Raw genomic sequence first — 19943 nt, forward strand, 5'->3', positions numbered from 1 at the left:
GCGTCATCTCATCCAATTCCCACAGCCCGGAGAGGCGCTGTATATTATGCAGATGACTCAGAAGTCCAATTCATAAATAGTCCCGTGATAAAACTGGAGGCTCTCCGACTCCAAAGCTGTAACCAGACCACATCGTCCACGTTACTGCTTGAAGAAGTGTCTTCATTCTCCCCACCACCCTCCTCCCTGTCACTTCTTGTTGCCTGTGCCAGCAGTTTTCCCTACTTTTTTTGTCTCCTTCACCACTGTATCCTAAACACCCAGAAGAACACGTAAACATTTATTACACACATTGCCAGTATTCTCCAACATCACTGTCTTCCCTTCTCACCCAGCTGGAAGTGAGATTTTCTTTGGAGTTTCCCCAGGGCGAGGTATGATCCTTGTGAGGACCAGTTTGGATTTCCCTCCTGCTCTTTCCTGACAGCCGTTATATTGATTGGCCGCCTGGTCTTCTGTGCCTTCCTTTTCTAGGTCTGCTTCACTGTTATTGTGGAGCCTGCACAAAGTTTAGCTACTGTAGGATAAGGCATGTTCTTTTAATGAGAAAACAGGGGAACAAAAGTTTTGATTTGCCAGCATTGTTGTGCTGAGGAACCTACCAAATATCCTCAAGATAGACTTTGACACTTGGGTTTCTAGGCAATTCTCTGCTCATGATTTGTATTAGAGTGATTTTTCTTTTAGCACTGGGGGGCTTGTTCATAGCAGTTGGGATTATACTGAGCAGCCATTCTGTTTGAAATACCTAGAGGTCTGGACTAAGAAAATTTTCATTCTATTCCTGGTGCCTCCTGATTTGCAGTTGACCTCAGACAGGTCACATTATCCTTTTGAGCTCCTGTTTCTCCAAATGTGAATCTTTTTCAGGGGAGTATTTGAGGTGACTATGAAGTATGTTGTTCTTGTAGCAAAGTCATTGTGTGTGTGAAAATGACTTGGCAATAGTCAAAATGGAAGAATACTTTTACTCAAGAGTTTGGGGAATGTCGTTTGAGGTTGTCAGTTTAAATATTGACATTTTTGTGTTTGCTTGTGTTCTTCAGTTAATATCTTTGTAAAAATCTTGAGTGGTGTAGGTATGCTTAAAAGTATACACAGGACTGCAGTTTGAAAAGCTCTTTCTGCTAATCTTGAATCTCACTTTACACAAGAGGTGTATCCCATCTGTGGAGTTAGATGGGCAGTGGCTGCTTTTATTTATTATCTCCATGTGGAATACAACCGAGTTTCTCAAAAGAACTGTCTCATTAGAGTAGCTCAACTATCTTAGCTTTCTCCAAAAGGACTGAATTGTAGAAACTATTACTCCTGACCTCCCAGTAGCTTTCACTAAAAGTTTACAATCAAATCGATCTCTGTAAGGAAGATAATGTCCAGTATCCTTTATTCCATCTCTTTCAGAAATGGAGTTCCAAGTTTGCTAGAATTTTGGACTGGAAGTCAATATATTTTTTTAAACTTTAACTTTGAGGCAGTTAAATTTTTGTGTTTTAGTTTCTTCCCCAAATACTTAGCTCAGTTTTATTTATTTATTGTGTAAATAAATGAGCAACACTCTAGCACTTATTTAGTTTCTTTAAAAATGTATTTAGAAAATGTTTCCCTGAGACTTTAGATTGAACGTCATACTTCCTGCTGTATCTGTTATGTTGTTTTAGTGTTTATTTTTATTTTTATTTTTTTTATGGTACTGGGGATCGAACCCAGAGCTTCACAAGTGCTAGGCAAGCTCTCTATTACTGAGCTACATCCCCAGCTGCCCCACCCCCACCCCATTTAGTTTTCATTTTGAGTCTGGGTCTTGATTAGCTGCTCAGCTGGCCTCAAATTTATAACTCTGCCTCTGGCTCCTGAGTCACAGAGATTACTGGCCTGCCCCTGTATGTCCAACATCTGTTGTATTTTTTGAGAATCACATGACTCAAACCTTCATGTCCCAGTTTGAGGTGAGGTCTTTCCTCCATCCCTAGAACAGTTCCTAGTGATCTCTCTTCTCTGATACTGTTCTATATGATTATGTTCCTTTTGAGTTTCTAATTATTAGTATCATTCCCTTAAGTACTTTTCTTTTTGTGCTTTATGCAAAGAGCATTTAATGTGTTTGTCTTTTGCAGTGTTAAGCTTATGAGTATATGAGCTTATGAAGGTTTTAGATTTCTTTGTATTCTTGTTATTCCAGGAACAGTAAATGTGTAGCAATTGAAGAACCATTAACTCTTACTTCCACAAGGATTCCTTTCTTGATAAACAATCATTTTCTCTTTGATTCCACTGTCTCTTGTCACTTTGTTGGGGCAGTGGCTACTGAAATTTATTCAGAGGTACTCTACTGCTGAGCTATGTCCCCAGCCCTTTTTAAATTTTGAGATAGGGTGTCACTAAGTTGCCAAGACTGGACTGGAACTTGCAATCCTTCTGCTTCAGCCTCCCAAATAGCTAGGGTTACAGGTTTGCACCACCATGTCCAGCTAAACAGAAGGGGGTGGACATTTAACTCTTTATGGGTACTGGGGCTTGAATCCAGGGCCTCACACTTGCTTGGCAAGCACTCTGCCACTGAGTTACATCTCTAGCTCTTATCTTATTTTTTTGAGTAGTGAATATAAAAGGTGTTGTGTTACTCTGGGCACTGATCTCCAATCTTATTTAGCAGCAGAATCTTATTTGGGGTGGCAGGTTGGGGGAGTGCCAGTATATTAAACATAAATGACAGATTAGACCTCTACTAACCAGGGCTTTTACCTGCTCCCCTGAGGCACAATGATGCTCTAGTGTAGTAGTATTTAAGGAATTCATCTGGGGTGTTTAGTTTAGAATGTAGGTTTTCCATGTGTAGCCTCCAAAAGAATAGCATGGGATGGTGACCAAGATTCTGTAGGGTTGCTGTATCCTTCCCAGGTGATTTCGCTGTAAGTGGTCTGAAGGCCAATTGCTTTTTTGGGAGGGGGTACCAGGGATTGAGCTCAGGGGCACTCACCCACTGAGCCACACCCCCAGCCCTATTTTGTATTTTATTTAAAGACAGGGTTTCACTGAGTTGCTTAGTACTCGCTTTTGCTGAGGCTGGGTTTGAACTCAAGATCCTGCCTCAGCCTCCTGAGCCGCTGGGATTATAGGTGTGTGCCACTGTGCCTGGCTCCAATTGCATTTTTGAGAAACATTGTTTTAAAATACTGTATTTAAAAAAAAATTAAATGTACAAATGTACAAATTGTATGTAAAAATAAAATGTACAAAATGTACAAATATGCAGGGTGCAATGGTGCACCCCTGTAATCTTAACTACTCAGAAGGCTGAGGCAGGAGAATCACAAGGAGGCCTACCTGAGTAACTTATTGATACCTTGTCTCAGAATAAAAATAAAAGGGCTGGAGGTATAGCTCAGTGGTAGAGTGTTCCTGGGTTCAGTCCCTAGTATGAAGAAAGAAAAAGGAAAAAAATTATGCAAATATTGATGTGGCAAATGGCAACAGCTTGGATATGAGAAAACAAGGAATTATGGATCTTGGTTGGTCTTTGAATGCAGGTATTGGTCTTCTTAGTTTCTGTGGGAATCACTATTAGCTAGCTATGGGGATCTGTTTTGAAAGGAAATGCAAATAAGTTCAAGTACACTAGTACCTAAGCTTTTTGAAATTAGAAGATGATCAAGAAAGTAAATTAGCCTAGGCATACAAAAGCCTTCAATTAGTGAAATATTTCTTTCCATAAATTTGTATATACTTTTGCCTCCATTATTGGCTATGAATTTTTTGTAATAATAGATATCTGATTAGTTTTGTGCAAACCAGAAAGGAAAAGATAAAGGAAAAAAAATACATGCCATTTTCTTTTTTTTCTTTTTTTCTTTTTTAAGAGAGAGAGAGAGAGAATTTTTTAATATTTATTTTTTAGTTTTCGGCGGACACAGCATCTTTGTATGTGGTGCTGAGGATCGAACCTGGGCCGCACGCATGCCAGGCAAGTGCGCTACCGCTTGAGCCACATCCCCAGCCCCGCCATTTTCTTTTTTAATATTTAGTTTTTAGTTTTAAGTGGATACAATATCTTCATTTTATATTTATGTGGTGCTGAGGATCGAACTCAGTGCCTCAAGCATACCAGGCAAGTGCTCTACTGCTGAGCCATGACCCTAGCCCATACATGCCATTTTCTTTTTTTGGTACCGGGATCTAAACCAGAGAAGCTTAACCACTGAGCCACATCTCCAGCCCATTTTTATATTTCACTTAGACACAGAGTCTCACTGAGTTGCTTAGGCCCTTGCTTAGTTGCTGAGGCTGACTTTGAATTCAGGATCCTCCCGCCTCAGCCTCCTGAGCCTCTAGGATTACAGGCATGTGCCACCTTGTCTGGCATTTATTTTCTTTTTTTTTTTTTCTTTTCATTTTTTTTTTTTTTGTTGTTCTGGGAATTGAACCCCAAGGCCTTACACATTCTAGGCAAGTACACTATGTCAGTTAAAATAACGCTCTTGCTTTATTTTTGTTAATTAAAATATATCACACAAGTTAGAGGATAATTATACCTTTATAAAAGACTTACTTTTAAAATTTTACTGTGAATTTCTTAAATGGTGAGCTTGCCTCTTTGTTTTAAATTACTTAAGGCTTGAATTACTCACATCTTTTTACCCTCAGCGTAAAGGGACACATTTGTTTCATTAAATGAATCTAATCTCCTAATTACTTTTGAACAATGAATGCTAACTTGTTATCAGAAAATATGATTAGTGATTCCAGTGTGCTGTTGGGGAAGTTGGTGGCTATAGATTTAACAGAATCTAAGTTGTTTTCTCAGAAGTATTAGCCATTAGGAAAGAGATTTATAATTTTAGTTGTGCTTAAGCCTCTTTTGATGGGGGAAATCCTGAAGGACAATTTTTAGATGGACCTAGGACTTTGTGTTACAGTGTTAATGGGAAAGCAGTTTTCAGTGTATCTTCATAGTTAGCAGAGTTTGCCTTCTCTTTATTAAATGTTTAATTAAATTAATTAACTTATTTTGTGGTATAGTATATTTTGTTAGGGCCTTTCATCTTTACTTTGCAGATAAACTTTCTAAGTGGTGTTTGTTTCAGGTTACTATTCTAGGTACTGATTTGGGATCTCACAAAATATAACCCCTGTGCTGCTTATAACTCTTTCTTGAGAGCATTTTTTCTTTTCTTTCTTTTTTTTTTTTTTTTTTTAAGTTTTTAGCGGACACAACATCTTTGTATGTGGTGCTGAGGATCGAACCCGGGCCGCACGCATGCCAGGCGAGCGTGCTACCGCTTGAGCCACATCCTAGCCCCTTGAGAGCATTTTTTCAAAATAACACTTATTTATTTATTTATTTATTTATTGTGCTGATGGTCAATGCCAGTGCCTCACAAGTGCAAGCGCACTACCACTGAACCATGACACCATCCCCTCTTGAGAGCATTTCTTTTTTTTTGTATTTGATATTTTTTTAGTTGTAGATGGACACAATATGTTTATTTTGTTTATTTAATTTGTTTATGAGGTGCTGGGGACCAAACCCAGTGCCTCATCATGCTAGCATGCTAGGCAAGCGCTCTACCACAAATTTGCCACAACCCCAGCCCCTCTTTTTTTGTTTATTTTTTTAGTTGTAAATGGACACAATGCCTTAATTTTTATTTATGTATTTTTATGTGGTGCTGAGGATCGAACTCAGTGCCTCACCTGGTCTAGGTGAGTGCTGTACCACTGAGCCACAACCCCAGCCCTTGAGAGCATTTGTTATTGGTTACATTTGGATATTTAATTCTAGACTTAAGCCCTAAGACCAATTTTTGTGAAATTCTAAAGGTATTGATGAGGGCAGGAGCTTGAGGTAAGCACACTCTGGGGATTGTAGCTTATTTGAAGAAACACTGGTGACGGGGTGTATGTGTGTGTGCATGTTTGGTATCAGGGATTAAATGCAGGAGAGCTTAACCTCTGAGCCACATCCCCATCCTTTTTTATTTTTTGAGACAGGGTTTCATTAAGTTGCTTAGGGACTTGCTAAGTTGCTGAGGCTGACTTTGAAATTTGTGATCCTCCTGCCTCAGCCTCTCAAGCCTCTGGGATTATAGGTGTGTGTCACCACACCTGGTGTGTTTTATCTTGTAAGTACCTCTTGTTCTGGCATTTGGTAGGAATTCATTAATGAATGAATGTAGGACTGTTGTAATGACTATTAGACTTCACTGAGAAAGTGAATTATATTGCATTGTATCATTAGAAATTTTTCTGGAGGTTACAATATAAAATATATGTAGTTCTTTTCTAGATTCTTCTTCCATATTGGTTACTACATTGTAGTGAGAAAGGCAGAGAAATTTTTTTGTTGCTGAAGATTGAATCCTGGGCCTTTTGCATGCTAAGCATGTGCTCTAGCACTGAGCTGCACCCCTAACTCCAAGATAGAAGTTTTAAATTGAGGTGTCTTGGTATGGAGGATATACTGTAATTTATTAATTACTATATTTCATTAATTCTAAGGTACAAACTTTTCATAATTTTAGTGTCTCTGTAATCCATTTATGTTTTATTATTAACGAGTTGTCATAGTTTATTGGAAGCGTTGCTTTCTTAGTGAACCATAAATGATGACATATCTTACAATTAATGCCAGCTTTTTCATTCTTTTTGTTGTTGTTTGTTTAATGCAGTATTTGAAGTTGAATCCAGAGTCTATTTTAGGGAAGAGCTCTGCCACTGAGATATGTCCCCAACCCTTTTTATTTTATTTTGTGACGGGGTCTTGCTGAGTTGCCTAGGCAGGTTTCAAACTTGTGATCCTCTTGCTTCAGCTTCCCAGGTAACTGAGATTATAGGGGTGTTGTGTTGTGCCTGCCTGCATCTGTTTTCTCTCTTTCTGTTTTCCTTTGCAGCACTGGGGATTAAACTCAGGGCCTCAAGCCTGCTTGTCAATCTCTTTACCAACAACTATACCTGCAGCTCTAATGGCATCTTAAATTTTGTGTTGAAATGTGGTAACTGTTTCTTAATTTTTATTTGAGGATCGTATTTCTAAGATCATGCACAGGATTACTTTCCAAAACTTTAACAGATTGTCTCTTGTGTGTGGGTTTGTTTGTTTGCTTTTAAAGACTAGACATAGATGGGTGTAGAGATACTTACTATGATTATAGCTGCTCAGGGGGCTGAGGCAGGAGGATCCTGAGTTCAAGTCAACTTGGAAAGACCCTGTTTCAAAATAAACAAGAAAAAGCACTGGGGAGGGCTGGAGTTGTGGTTCAGTGGTAGAATATTTGCCTCACATGCGTGGGGCACTGGGTTTGATCCTCAGCACCACATAAAAAAAATAAATAAACAAAACAAAGTTAAAAAAAAAAAAAAGCATTGGGAATGTAAGTCAGTGGTAGAATGCCCTTGGGTTCCATTCCTGGTAGCATATAGTCAAATAGCTATGAGGTAGCTTAGTCAAATTTATATAATCTAGAAGGACAAACCTATCTCTGCTCATTTTTTCAGGAGCAGTAGAGAACTGTGGACAATTCTACTTGGAAGGTCAGCTCTGAGAGAACTGGTAAGTGGTAATGTTCTTGAGCAGCTTCAGAGTTTTTTGTGTATCTTATGTTACAAAAATAAAACTGCCGGGCTGGGGTTGTGGCTCAGCGGTAGAGTGCTCCTTTAGCATGTGTGAGGCCCTGGGTTCGAGCCTCAGCACCACATAAAAATAAATAAAATAAAGGTTCGGTTTCCAACTACTTCTAAAAAATAAATGTTTTTTAAAAAACTGCCTTTAAAGTGGGAAGTAAACACATTTTCTTATTCCTAAACTTTATAAATATTGTACATTTTCAGCCTCTATTTGCAGATATGGGAATGTGTCTTGATTATTGAAGTTTTCTAAGTCTGCCTTTCTTTGTACCTCATTGATTCCTTTTCTGAAAAAATACCAGTGCTGATTCATTAGCTGTGGAGCGGAGGGGTTCAAATACCTTTCTCGATTCTCAGGCTTTTCTGTTTCATACTCTCCTTACTTTTTCTTCATTTTCCTTCTATCTTCTTCCTTTAGGTCAGAGAGGCTGTGGTTTCTAGGACATTGCCAAGTATATGATCAATAAAGGGATGTTGATCCTTGGGTAGTGGACCCTATGAGGATAGGGTATTAAGATGATGTTGTTATAATTAACATAATAATGTGAATACCCATTTTAGAGCCTTTAACTGATAATTCTCCTTCTAGGGTGAGTCTTCAGAGAAGGAAATCCTTGAAAGGTTGTGTGCACAAAGCTTTTTGCACTTCATTATCTTATCCATTCATCACCTCTCTCTGGTGATCCTGGGGAATGAACCCAGGAATGCTCTACTATGGAGCTACATCCCCATCCTTTTTTATTTTCTGTTTTGAGACCAGGTCTTGCAAAGTTGCTCAGGCTGACTGAACTTGCATCTTCCTGCCTCAGCCTCCTGTGTCACTGTGGTTGCAGGCACATACCACTGTGCCTGGCTCTTTATTTATATATGTATTTTTTAATATTTATTTTTTGGTTGTAGGTGGACACAATATCTTTATTTCATTTTTATGTGGTGCTGAGAATTGAATCCAGGACCTCAAACGTGGTAGGCGAGCGCTGTGTCTCCATATAATGATATAAATAAATTATAATATAATATAAACCACATAAAAATGAAATTATTGTGTCCACCTACAACTAAAAAATAAATATTAAAAAAAAAATTGTGGTTGGGCTGGGGATATATAGCTCACTTGGTAGAGTGATTGTCTTGCATGCACAAGGCCTCTGGGTTCAATCCCCAGCACCATATACACACACAAAAAAAACTGTCAAATCTTACTGTATGTTAATTGTATCTCAATAAAATTAACACAAAAATTGTTTAAAAAAATTATGGTTAACTTAAGCGTATCTAACATTAGATGAAATGGTAAATAAATTACAATCTAGCCACTTGATGAATTATTGTGCAACCACTACAAAATATGTTTATCAGAAATTTCCTAGTAAGGGCAAATCATTATACTACAGTGTTTAGCTAAAGAAAAGGTGGTTACAGAATTCTATGTTCAGAATGATTTCAAATGTGGAGGAAAATGCATTTTAAAGAGGCTCAATGGAATATGTATTTCTCAGTGTGATCCTGGAATCTGATTAAAGTTGCATTTGTATAATTGCCTTGTTCTTTTCCAGAATCAGATTGAAGCAGAATTGAATAAACATTGGCAGCGGTTGTTAGAAGGGCTTTCTTACTACAAACCTCCAAGGTATGATGATTCCATGAGTCTTGTAATTTCTCTGAGGAAACTGGCATAGATGAAACCATTCTTACAGATTCCTTTATTATATTGCTGGGTTAGGTAGATCAGAGAGAATATAGTTTAGTTATCAATTAAAAAGAATATGGTACCTTTTTTTTGTAGTGAAAGAAAGGGAAATTTATTCCAGAAATGTAATATTGTACAATCCACTTATCTAACCTGTGTCTGAGGTTGTGGATTCATTAAGTATTCAGTTGCTATTCTTAATATTTATTTATGGCTTGCCATGTTTGTGTGAAGCACTAGCTAATGGCACAGAGCAGTGAACAGTGATATCAACTGACACTTCTGTAGGGTTTACTGTATACCAGTTTAAGAATGCATTTTGACACATCATTCGTAAATGGAGTGTAACTTCTCATTCTTCTGGTTGTACATGATGTAGGTCATATAATCACATATGCACATAGGGTCATAATGTCTGATTCATTCATTTATCATTTCTGTACCCCCATCCATCCTCTGCTTCCTTCACTCCCCTCTGTCTAATCCAGAGTACCTCTCTTCTCCCCCTTTATTGTGAATTAGCATCCACATAGCAGAAAAAACAGGCCTTTGATTCTTTGGTATTGACCTATTTTGCTTAGCATAACCAATTGTTTTTTTAAGCATTTGTTTTATCATTAATTAATCCTCATAATGACCCTTTGAAATCATTATTATGTTTTGTGGTACTGGGGATTGAACAGGGTGTCACGTATGCTAGGCATGTACTCTACCACCAGACTGCATCCATCCCCAGCCCTTTTTAATTTTAGTCTTAAGACAGGGTCTTGCAAAGTTACCTAGGCTGGTCTTGAACTTGTGATCTTCCTCCTTGAGCATCCCAAGTAGTTGTGATTGCAGACCTGCACCACCACACCTGGATGAGATAGTTTACTCTTTTTTTTTGATACTGAGATCGAACTTAGAAGTGCTTAAACCATTGAGCCACATCCCCAGCCCCCCCCTTTTTTTTGGAGAGAGAGAGAAAGAGAATTTTTTTTTTTTAATTTATTTTTCAGCTTTTGGCAGACTCAACATCTTTTTAGAGAGAGAGAGAGACAGAATTTTAATATTTACTTTATTTTTTTAGTTTTCGGCAGACACAACATCTTTGTATGTGGTGCTGAGGATCGAACCCTGCCCGGACACAACATCTTTGTTTGTATGTGGTGCTAAGGATTGAACCTGGGCCGCATGTATGCCGGGCGAGCGCGCTACCGCTTGAGCCACATCCCCAGCCCTCAACATCTTTATTTGTATTTGGTGCTGAGGATCGAACCTGGCTCCAAGCGAGTGTGCTACTGCTTGAGCCACATCCCCAGCCCCCCAGCCCTTTTTTATATTTTATTTAGAGATAGGGACTTGACAAGTTTCTCAGCCTTGAACTCACCATCCTCCTGCCTCAGACTCTGGAGCTGCTGGGATTACAGGTGTGCACCACTGCTCCTGGCTAGTTTTCTATTTTTAACAATAATAATAAAATATGTTGTTAGACAAGAATGGGGGGCTGGAGATGAAACTCAGCAATAGAGGGCTTGCTTAGCCATCCTTTATGTTGTGGATTTTCTGTGAAATGTGAGAATCTTTTTAAATATTTTTTAGTTGTCAATGGATCTTTATTTATTTTTATGGTGCTGAGAATTGAACCCAGTGTCTCACACATGCTAGGCAAGCGCTCTACCGCTGAGCCACAACCCCAGCCCCTTGCTTAGCATCTTTAAGGCCCTGGGTTTGATCTCCAGCAACCCCCACAAAGAAGCAATAGAGATTCATTTATCATCATTCCTACTGTACGTCTTATGCTGTTGTACATCAGAGTCCCGTCATCCTCATTTTCCTTCTTGTGGGAGACTGACATAGTATGTGACCAGCATTTGTCTCCCCTTCTGATTGGTGTGGCATTGTCGGTCACTTTGTGATCTGTTTGCCTAGGTAACCGTAGATGTTAGCCCCGATCTTTAGGGTCAAGCAAATGTGTCTTTGTGGATGGGTGTGCCTTCCTACATCCCCATGGGATATTACCCCTTGCCCTGTTTGGGATAGAATGTTCCATGGAAACACCTTTTGTGTGTCCCCTTGTCTTATTCTGCCCTTGTGTGTGGCCTTCCCAGATGTCAGTCAGTCTGCTGACAGCTGGCTAACCCCATTGAAACCTGACCCCTTGTCTCATTTGAATGGCTTCTTCTCAATAAAAGGGTCAGCATGTGTGCTCTCTCCCTCTCCCTCCCCTCCCTCCCTCTCCCCCCCTTTCTGCAGACCCTTAAGTTCAGAGGAGCCATCATAGCACCCCCAAAGAAAAAGGTATTTCTATCTCTTGTGTGGTTATTTCACGCAGCCCAGTTCCCCTGGAGTGACCCCTGAGTGTTTTAGTCGCGTGCAATTCGGCACCTTCTATTGCTGAACATCTGTTGAATTTATTACATACTTTTTTTTTTTTTAATTTTTAAAAACATTTTTTTAGTTGTTGATAGACCTTTATTTTATTTTATTTATTTATATGCGGTGCTGAGAACCGAACCCAGTGCCTCACACATGCCAGGCAAGTGAGCTACCACTGAGCCACAGCCCCTTGAATTTATTGTCTTTATCATCTTTTTTCTCTCAGGTTAATGATGAACTTTTTGTTGTTGTTTACCAATGAATTCTTCCTCCTTAATTATTTTGAAATACTTCCTAGATACTATTTTACCTGTAAATACTTCATTAAATATCTAAAACATAAACTTTAAAAAAATATATAATCAATACTTTATCACACTTAGATACTCTTATTATCATTGTTTCCATTTTACAGGTGGGGAAAGTGAGGCACAAAGAGGTTAAGTAATTTACCCAAGGTCACACAGCTAGTAAGTGGTGGTATCAGGATTCAAACCTGGCAGTCTTACTCCAGTGTCTGTGTTTTTAATTATTATTCCATGTCGCCTCTTTCAGAACTTTTGTTTACCCTGTATACTAACCTTTATTTTTTTTTAATATATTTTTCAGTTGTTGATGGACCTTAATTTTATTCATTTATTTATATGCGGTGCTGAGAATCGAACCCAGTGCCTCACACATGCTAGGCAAGTGTTCTACCACTGAGCCACAACCCCACACTAACCTTTATGTTGTGGATTTTCTATGAAATGTGAGAATCTTTTTTTAAAAAATCCAACAACATTGTGTTTCAGGTCATAGAAAGGACATTATAGCTTTTCGTTCTTTGATTTTTTTTTTTTTTTTTTTTTTTAATATGCTGGGGTTCGTACCCAGTGCCTTGCACCTACTACTTACATGCTCTATCACTGTTTTCTTTAAAAAAAAAAAATGTAGTTGTAGATGGACAGCATGCCTTTATTTTATTTGTTAATGTTTATGCGGTGCTGAGGATCGAACCCAGTGCCTCAAGAATGCTAGACAAGCACTCTGCCATTGAGCTACGGCTCCAGCCCCTCTATCACTGTTTTCTACTTTTATTTTCTAAAGAGAAAAACGCCCTTTGCAGTAACGTGGAATTTGAGGTCCTGTAGTTTTTTTTTTTTTTTAAACTAAAACTAAACTCTAGACTTTTGGAATTTAATCAGTTTTTTCTTTAATTCCCTCTCTTACAGAATCCAATCCAGGAGTACTATATTGCAGTTAGTTATGTCTCCTAAATGTCCACTTAGCTGTGACAACATCTCAGTTTTTTCTTAATTTTCATGCTCTTAATTTGGATTTGTCTAATGTTTTTCTCATTAGACTTTGGGTGTGAGTTTTGGAAAGAATATACAGAGGTGAAGTACTTTTTTTTTGGTCTTGGGGATCGAACCCAGGGGAGCCCTTTTTTGTTGTTGTTATCATAATTGGACACAATAGCTTTATTTTATTTATTTATTTTTTAAATGTGGTGCTGAGGATCAAACCAAGGTCCTCACACGTGCTAGGTGAGCTTTCTACTGCTGAGCCACAACCCCAGCCCCTGCAGCCCTTTTTAAAAATATTTTTATTTTAGAGAGAGGGTCTCACTGAGTTGCTTAGGGTCTTGCTAAGTTTCTGAGGCTGGTTTTGAACTTGTGATCCTCCTGTCTCAGCCTTCCATGCTACTTGGGATTATAGGCATGTGCCACTGTGCCCAGCTGAAATACCATTCTTATATCAGAGGGCATGTTCCTCAAAATTAGTAATAGTGGGGTCTGGGGTTGTGGGGTTGGGTTCAATCCTCAGCACCACATAAAAATAAAAAAATGAAGGTATTGTGTCCAACTACAACTAAAAAATGAGTATTAAAAAAACATTACTAGTAGTGTTTACCTGGTTCACACAGTTACTTGTGGGGTTTTCTTCTGTAGTTACTAGTTACTTTGTTCACTTTCCTTACTCTTTTTTTTTGGAAATGGGTTACTGGAACAGTCCACTGTTCATATGGGGTGGTGGAATTAAAACTCACCTCTTGAGGAGGCAGCATCTGTGTGTGCTATTTTGGAGTCTCCTTTAAGGAAGATTTTGCCCCTACTCCTTCACCTATTTAATCACTCATTTAATCAATAAGAACTCATGTATATGTATTTTGTACCATTTTTTATGGTTTTGGGAGTGGTACTTGGGATTGAACTCAGGGCCTTGTGAATGCTAGGCATATTCCCCCAGCCCCCTCTATTTTTGTTAATATTTCGTTCCTTTGTTAGACTTTGGGAGTTCTTTCAAATTGATGTCTGTTTTTTTGTTTTTTCAATATTTCCTTACTTTAGAGCCCTAAAAAATGCTTTAGTCTCATGTTTTTCCTGCCTCAGCTCTAGAATCAATAATTCTCCAAGGAGTCCTGGTTCCTTTTATGGAAGAATGGTATTAGAAACCAAGATTGGGTTCTGACTGTGTTTGCTCTTACTGGGGTGTCACAACTTCTAGGCCTTCTTTCTTTTTTTATAGTACTGGGGATTGAACACAGGGACACTCTACCACTGAGCCACATCCCCAGCTCTGTTTTGTATTTTATTTAGAGACAGGATCTCTCTGAGTTGCTTTGCTCCTTATTTTTGCTGAGGCTCTTTGAACTCGTGATCCTCCTGTCTCAGCCTCCTGAGTTGCTGGGATTCCAGGCGTACACCACAGATTTTGATAATACATGTGTGTACACTAACAGACCTTGTTTTACATTTCATCTCAAATTTTTATTAGCTGTGGATTTTTGGTAAGTTATTTTCTCTTTCTAAGTGTTGATAATTCCATTTGTAAAATGGGGTAGTAGTATTTATCTTTTAGGATATTTCTATGGATGAGAAAGAATTTAACCTAGCAGATTTATAGGTAATATCCTTATAATTTAAAACAGACATAACTTATTTTTTATTACTGGGGTATAACGAGTTTTGTGTCTTAAAGTCTATAGTGGAGAATGTGTGTGTGTATTTATAGAGACCTAAATGGCAGGAAAAAAGCCTGTAGTAAAAATATCTAAGAAATTTTATTTTAAACCCCTAAAGGGTTATTGAGAATGAGGAAATGTTCTATTCTTTTCATAGTCCAAGTTCAGCGGAAAAAGTGAAAGCTAATAAAGATGTAGCTTCACCACTGAAGGAACTGGGCTTAAGGATCAGCAAGTTTTTGGTGAGTAAAAAGTAGCACTGACTCGGTTATTGCTTGTGATGTGGACATATGTGGTTTTATTGTTAGTACAAATTTAGTTTATTTCAATTTTAGGAATTAATTGAATATGTTGTGTTTTAGAAATACCCAAGTTACAACTCTTCTCACCAAAGTCACATAGCGAAGTTGCCCGACCCGTTTACTACATATCATAGAGTTTTCTTCAGCATACATGTGTTTATTCATTTATTTGGTACTAGGGATTGATCAGGGGCACTTAACCACTGAGCCGTGTCTCCAGACCTTTTTATTTTTTATTTTGAGACAGGGTCTCATCAAGTTGCTGAGGCTAGCCTTGAACTTGTGATCCTCCTGCCTCAGCCTCCTGAGTTGCTGGGATTACAGGTGTGCGCCACCATGCCTGGCAGCATACATGTTTTAAATTGACTACATTTGTGTTTCAGTACTTAGCTGTTCTCGTTCAATTTTAGAGCCCATGTTATGCCTACTGCTATATTAATGTGCTTGGTAAAAAAGCACTTGTTTCTGGAATGTGGTATTGTCATGCAAGTTGTGTGTCAGTGAGTGGCCCCTTTTCTTCTACTTGGGTTAAAATTGTTATGTTGTATGGAAAAAAAAAATTTTTTTTGTACTGGACCACTGAGCTACAACCCCAGTACTTTTTTTATTTTTTATTTTGATTTAGGGTCTTGTTAAGTTGCTGAGGCTGGCTTTGAACTTGTGATCTTTCTGCCTCAGCCTCCCAAGCCGCTGGGATTACATAGTGTGAGCCACCATGCCTGGCTGGAGGAAAAATCTTTAGTGCTTTGCATGCTGTGTGTGGTTCTGAGCTGAGGTGATTGTTCCTAACTTAAGAGCTCTACATTTCAGAGTCTTGATGAAGAACAGAGCGTGCAGTTGCTCCAATGTTACCTTCAGGAGGATTACAGGGGTACTCGGGACTTGCTCAAGGTCTGTGGTCTGCCCAGCTCTATCAGCTGTCTTTTCCTTGGTGGTTTTAGATAATTTAGGGTTTGGGCACCAGTTCTTTCAATAGAGGCGGGTTGTCAGATATAGCCATTCTCAAGAAAGGCTTCCCAAGGCTTAAAAAACAACTGAGATCAGTTCTCATACGGAGGGTGGAGAGGTCAGAGCATGCCATGCTAATCATAGAATTGAAAGAGCTTCCTCCTTGCCCAGCTACTCATTTTACAGATGAGGAAACTGAGGCCAGAGGAGAGGCAGGGAAGGATTTGAGCACAGGTTTTGGATACATTTTAATAAAACTAAGGTAAGAAATGCTTATAAAAACAAGTGGGCACTTATAATCTTGAAATGTGAGACTTTTTCTTTCTTAATTGAGTTTTGCCTGTGAGGTGACTTCTTGACTGTTGTTTTTCCTCAGATGGTCTTGCAAGATGAGAGGCAAAGCCAGGCCTTAATCCTGAAGGTCAGTAGTAGTTAACATTTCCTTTTTATTATTTTTTTCTCCATTTTTTGGTACTGGGGATTGAACCCACAGGTGCTCTACTACTAAGTGACACATGCAGCCCTTTTAAATATTTATCTTGAGACAGTCTTGCTAAGTTGCTCTTAGGCTGGACTGAACTTGTAATCCTTCTGAGATTACAGATATGTGCCACCTCACCTGGCTACCATTTCCATTTTTTTAAGGTATAGTTGGGTGGCAGTTTCGACTTTGTCTTCCTGAGCATTGCTGGTTTTTGACTCGTCTGCTAGGAGAGTTTGAGGTTTTAGTGCAGATGCTTATTTGCTCATTTGTGAAACAGGAGGGTTTTATCCCCTGGCCCAGCTGAAGGGTTTTCCTGAAGGAGATCAATTGTTCAGCTACTAGTGTTGGGAACTGGTTCTTGGTTATCTTTTCTCTAATTCAGCAGCATTAACTTGTATTTCTTTGTGTGTGTGTGTGTATGTGTGGGTGGGTGTGTGTGTGTGTGTGTGTGTGTGTGGTGCTGGGGATTGAACCCAGGGCCTTGTGCATGTGAAGCAAGCAGTCTACCAACTGAGCTGTATCCCCAGCCCTAACTTGTGTTTCTTTATTTCCCACTTCCCCTCCTGGAACCTTCTCATTTAGGATTTAGTTTTAAAAGTGGAATTTGTGACTTCTAAAGCAGTTTCTCATTTAATATTTAGTAAGACTTAAGTATATTAGTTATAAGCAGTTAGAACATTTATCAGTGAGTGGTATTTTTATATTTGTTTTAATGTGTTTGGTCAGCCAATAGCATTGTATATTACTTGAATGCTCTGAGAAATCATGCTTGAAATTTTTTTGGAAAGCTTGTTTTAATAATTTCTTGTATCACCTTCCATGGCTTACCTAGTTTACAAAGATCTTTTGTATTTGGGGGGCCTAGTTCAACATGTTTACATTTTTTGTGACTGCTTATGTAAGTTCATCTTTTCCATCCATGTCTTTATGTGATCTCATTATCAGTAATTATAAAATTGAATATCCTCTTTCTAAATGTGAATAACTAATTTTGAATCTTTGGGTTCTTTCCAGATTGCAGATTATTACTATGAAGAAAGAACCTATATTCTTCGTTGTGTCTTACACCTTCTCACTTATTTCCAAGATGAAAGACACCCCTACAGGGTAAGCCTATTGAATCCTCTTAGTTCTTTCCAGCCTATATCATTCAAACCTTTTAAATATATTATTTGTATTTATTTGAATATTTATCTTTTTTGGGTATGGATTATTCTCTTTTTCTTTTTTAAGGTTGAATATGCAGACTGTGTTGATAAATTGGAGAAGGAACTAGTTTTAAAATATAGGCAGCAATTTGAAGAGCTATATAAAACTGAAGCACCAACTTGGGAGACGCATGGGAACCTCATGGTATGTGTGCTTGTGCTCTCCTGTAACCTGTGGGGAGTGGTGTGTCCTTGCTTATGGAGCCCCAGGCTGAATTATTTGCTAATGTATAAACTGGCACATGTATGGATTACTTTCAGAAAGTTAATGACTTTAATTTTAAACAGTACTTAATTCTGGACCTTTTCCTTGGACTTTCTTTATTTTCTGTTCTCAATGAAAATATGCTGTTAGTGGTTATTGATACTATAAACCCACAATTTTGTCTTTTTATTTGTCATTTTCTATCAAGTATGTGATGTTAGTTTGACTGTTTTTATCCTAAATTCTAAAGCAGCATGCATTTATAGATTGTAGGTTGGCCTTTCTTTGTTTTGTTTTTTGCTACTAGGAATTGAATCCTGGGGTGCTTAACCACTGAGCCACATCCTGAGGCCCCATCCGCCCTTTTTAGAGACAGGGTCCTACTGAGTTGCTTAGGGCCTCACTGAAGTTACTGAGGCTGGCCTTCAAACTGTGATCTTTCTGCCTCAGTCTCCCAAACCACTAGGATTACAGGCATCCACCACTACATCCTGCGCTTTTGTTTTGAAGAGAAAACATTTTTATTAAAACCCGTCAACAAAAACAGACATTAACTATTTAAAATGTTTAATGGGAAAAAACGGCCCACTTAACATTTCTGTCTCCCCAGAAAGTTTGCAAGCAAAAGCATAAAATAGTAATAAAAGCATAAAATTCCCAGAAATAAGCAGTCCAAAATCAAAATGAAGAGGACTTTAAAATGCTATAAAGGGTGTTAAAATAAACATAACCAAATGGAAAGACCATTTTTCTTGATTATAAAGATTCAATACTATAAAGAAATCTAGTTCATCATACATATGTTAACGTATCACTTTAATGTAGTCCCAGAAAAAAAATACCAGTAAGTGTGTGTTCTGCCTTTTTTCTGGTACTGGTACTGGGAAAACTAATTAGAAAACTCATATTATGGAACCACCATATCATATATGCATGGAGGGTAACTTATGGAATTATCCCACTCCTTGGCATATATCCAAAGTACTTAAAAATCAGCATAATGTAGCAGCTCAATTCACAATAGCTAAGCTGTGGAATCAACCTAGGTGCCCTTCAACAGATGAATGGATAAAGAAAATGGAGTCTGTATACACAATGGAGTATTATTTAGCCATAAAGATGAATGAAATTATGGCATTTTCCAGTAAAAGGATTGAACTAGAGACTATCAGGTTAAGTGAAATAAGCCAGTCCCAAAAAACCAAAGGCTGAGGGATGGGGATATATAGCTCAATTGGTAGAGTGCTTGCCTTGCAGGCACAAGGCCCTGGGTTCAATCCCCAGCACCAAACACACAACACACAAAAAAACAAAGGCCGAATGTTCTCTCTGGTGTGGATCTAATTTACAATAAGGGGGAGTAGAAGATCTTTGGATTAGACAAAGGAGAATGAAGGGGAGGGAGGGAGATGGGCATAGGAAATTATAGCCAGGGACTAGAGCTGTACCTCTGTGGTAGAGCACTTGTCTGGTATATACAAGTCCCTAGGTTCAGTCCCCTGTACCAAAGAAAATAATGATAATAAGGTGGGCGCCATAGACTGGTGCAGTGGTGCACGCCTATAATCCTGGAGACAGGAGGATCATGATTTCAAAGTCCTCAGCAATTTAGTGAGGCACTAAGCAACTCAGTGAGACCCTGTCTCTAATAAAAATATAAAATAGGGCTGGGGATGTGGCTCAGTGGTCAAGTGCTCCTGAGTTCAATCCCTGGTAACCAAAAAAAAAGAAGAAGAAGAAGAAGAAAATAATGATAAAGAAATAAAAGTAATATTTTTTTAAAAAGCCACCGGCACCACAAATAAATAAATAAATATCGATCTATCAACAATTAAAAAAAAAAGTAAGAATAACCGAGAAATTTTTGAAATAAAGAAAATAATGAAGGAAGATTAATCTTACCAGATAATAAAACCGTAACAATTTTTAAAATATGGAATTGGAAAATGAATGAATAGGCTGTTGAATAAAACATAATAGAAATCCTAGATGTAGACTCGGATACAGGTAGGAAATTTAATATTATATTAAAGTGATTAAAGTGGGATTTCAAATCAGTGGGAAAACATTGGATTATTTAATAAGTAATGTTGAAACTACTCGATCTGGAGAAAAATTAGCATTTCTTTCTTCAAACGTTTTGTTATATGAAAATCTGAATGGATCCATGATTAAAAG

The 19943-nt window shown here is 38.2% G+C and overlaps 1 protein-coding gene across 7 annotated transcripts in view; it reads left to right on the plus strand.

The window, feature by feature from the left end:
* The window catches only part of Nup188 (nucleoporin 188), a 55373-nt gene that overhangs the window by 699 nt on the left and 34731 nt on the right, over positions 1-19943 (plus strand). For all 7 annotated transcript variants that reach the window (XM_046451320.2, XM_058581826.1, XM_046451321.2 and 4 more), the window contains 7 exons: positions 7495-7549; positions 9180-9253; positions 14776-14860; positions 15731-15811; positions 16245-16289; positions 17367-17459; positions 17586-17705. In XM_046451320.2, the coding sequence (XP_046307276.1) occupies positions 7495-7549; positions 9180-9253; positions 14776-14860; positions 15731-15811; positions 16245-16289; positions 17367-17459; positions 17586-17705 (553 nt within the window). The remainder of the gene's footprint in view (positions 1-7494; positions 7550-9179; positions 9254-14775; positions 14861-15730; positions 15812-16244; positions 16290-17366; positions 17460-17585; positions 17706-19943) is intronic.

This window comes from Marmota monax, unplaced genomic scaffold (assembly GCF_021218885.2).
Source record: "Marmota monax isolate L192 unplaced genomic scaffold, Marmota_monax_Labrador192_F-V1.1 WCK01_AAM20220418_F8-fsc00020, whole genome shotgun sequence".
In the NCBI taxonomy this organism is placed as follows: domain Eukaryota; kingdom Metazoa; phylum Chordata; class Mammalia; order Rodentia; family Sciuridae; genus Marmota; species Marmota monax.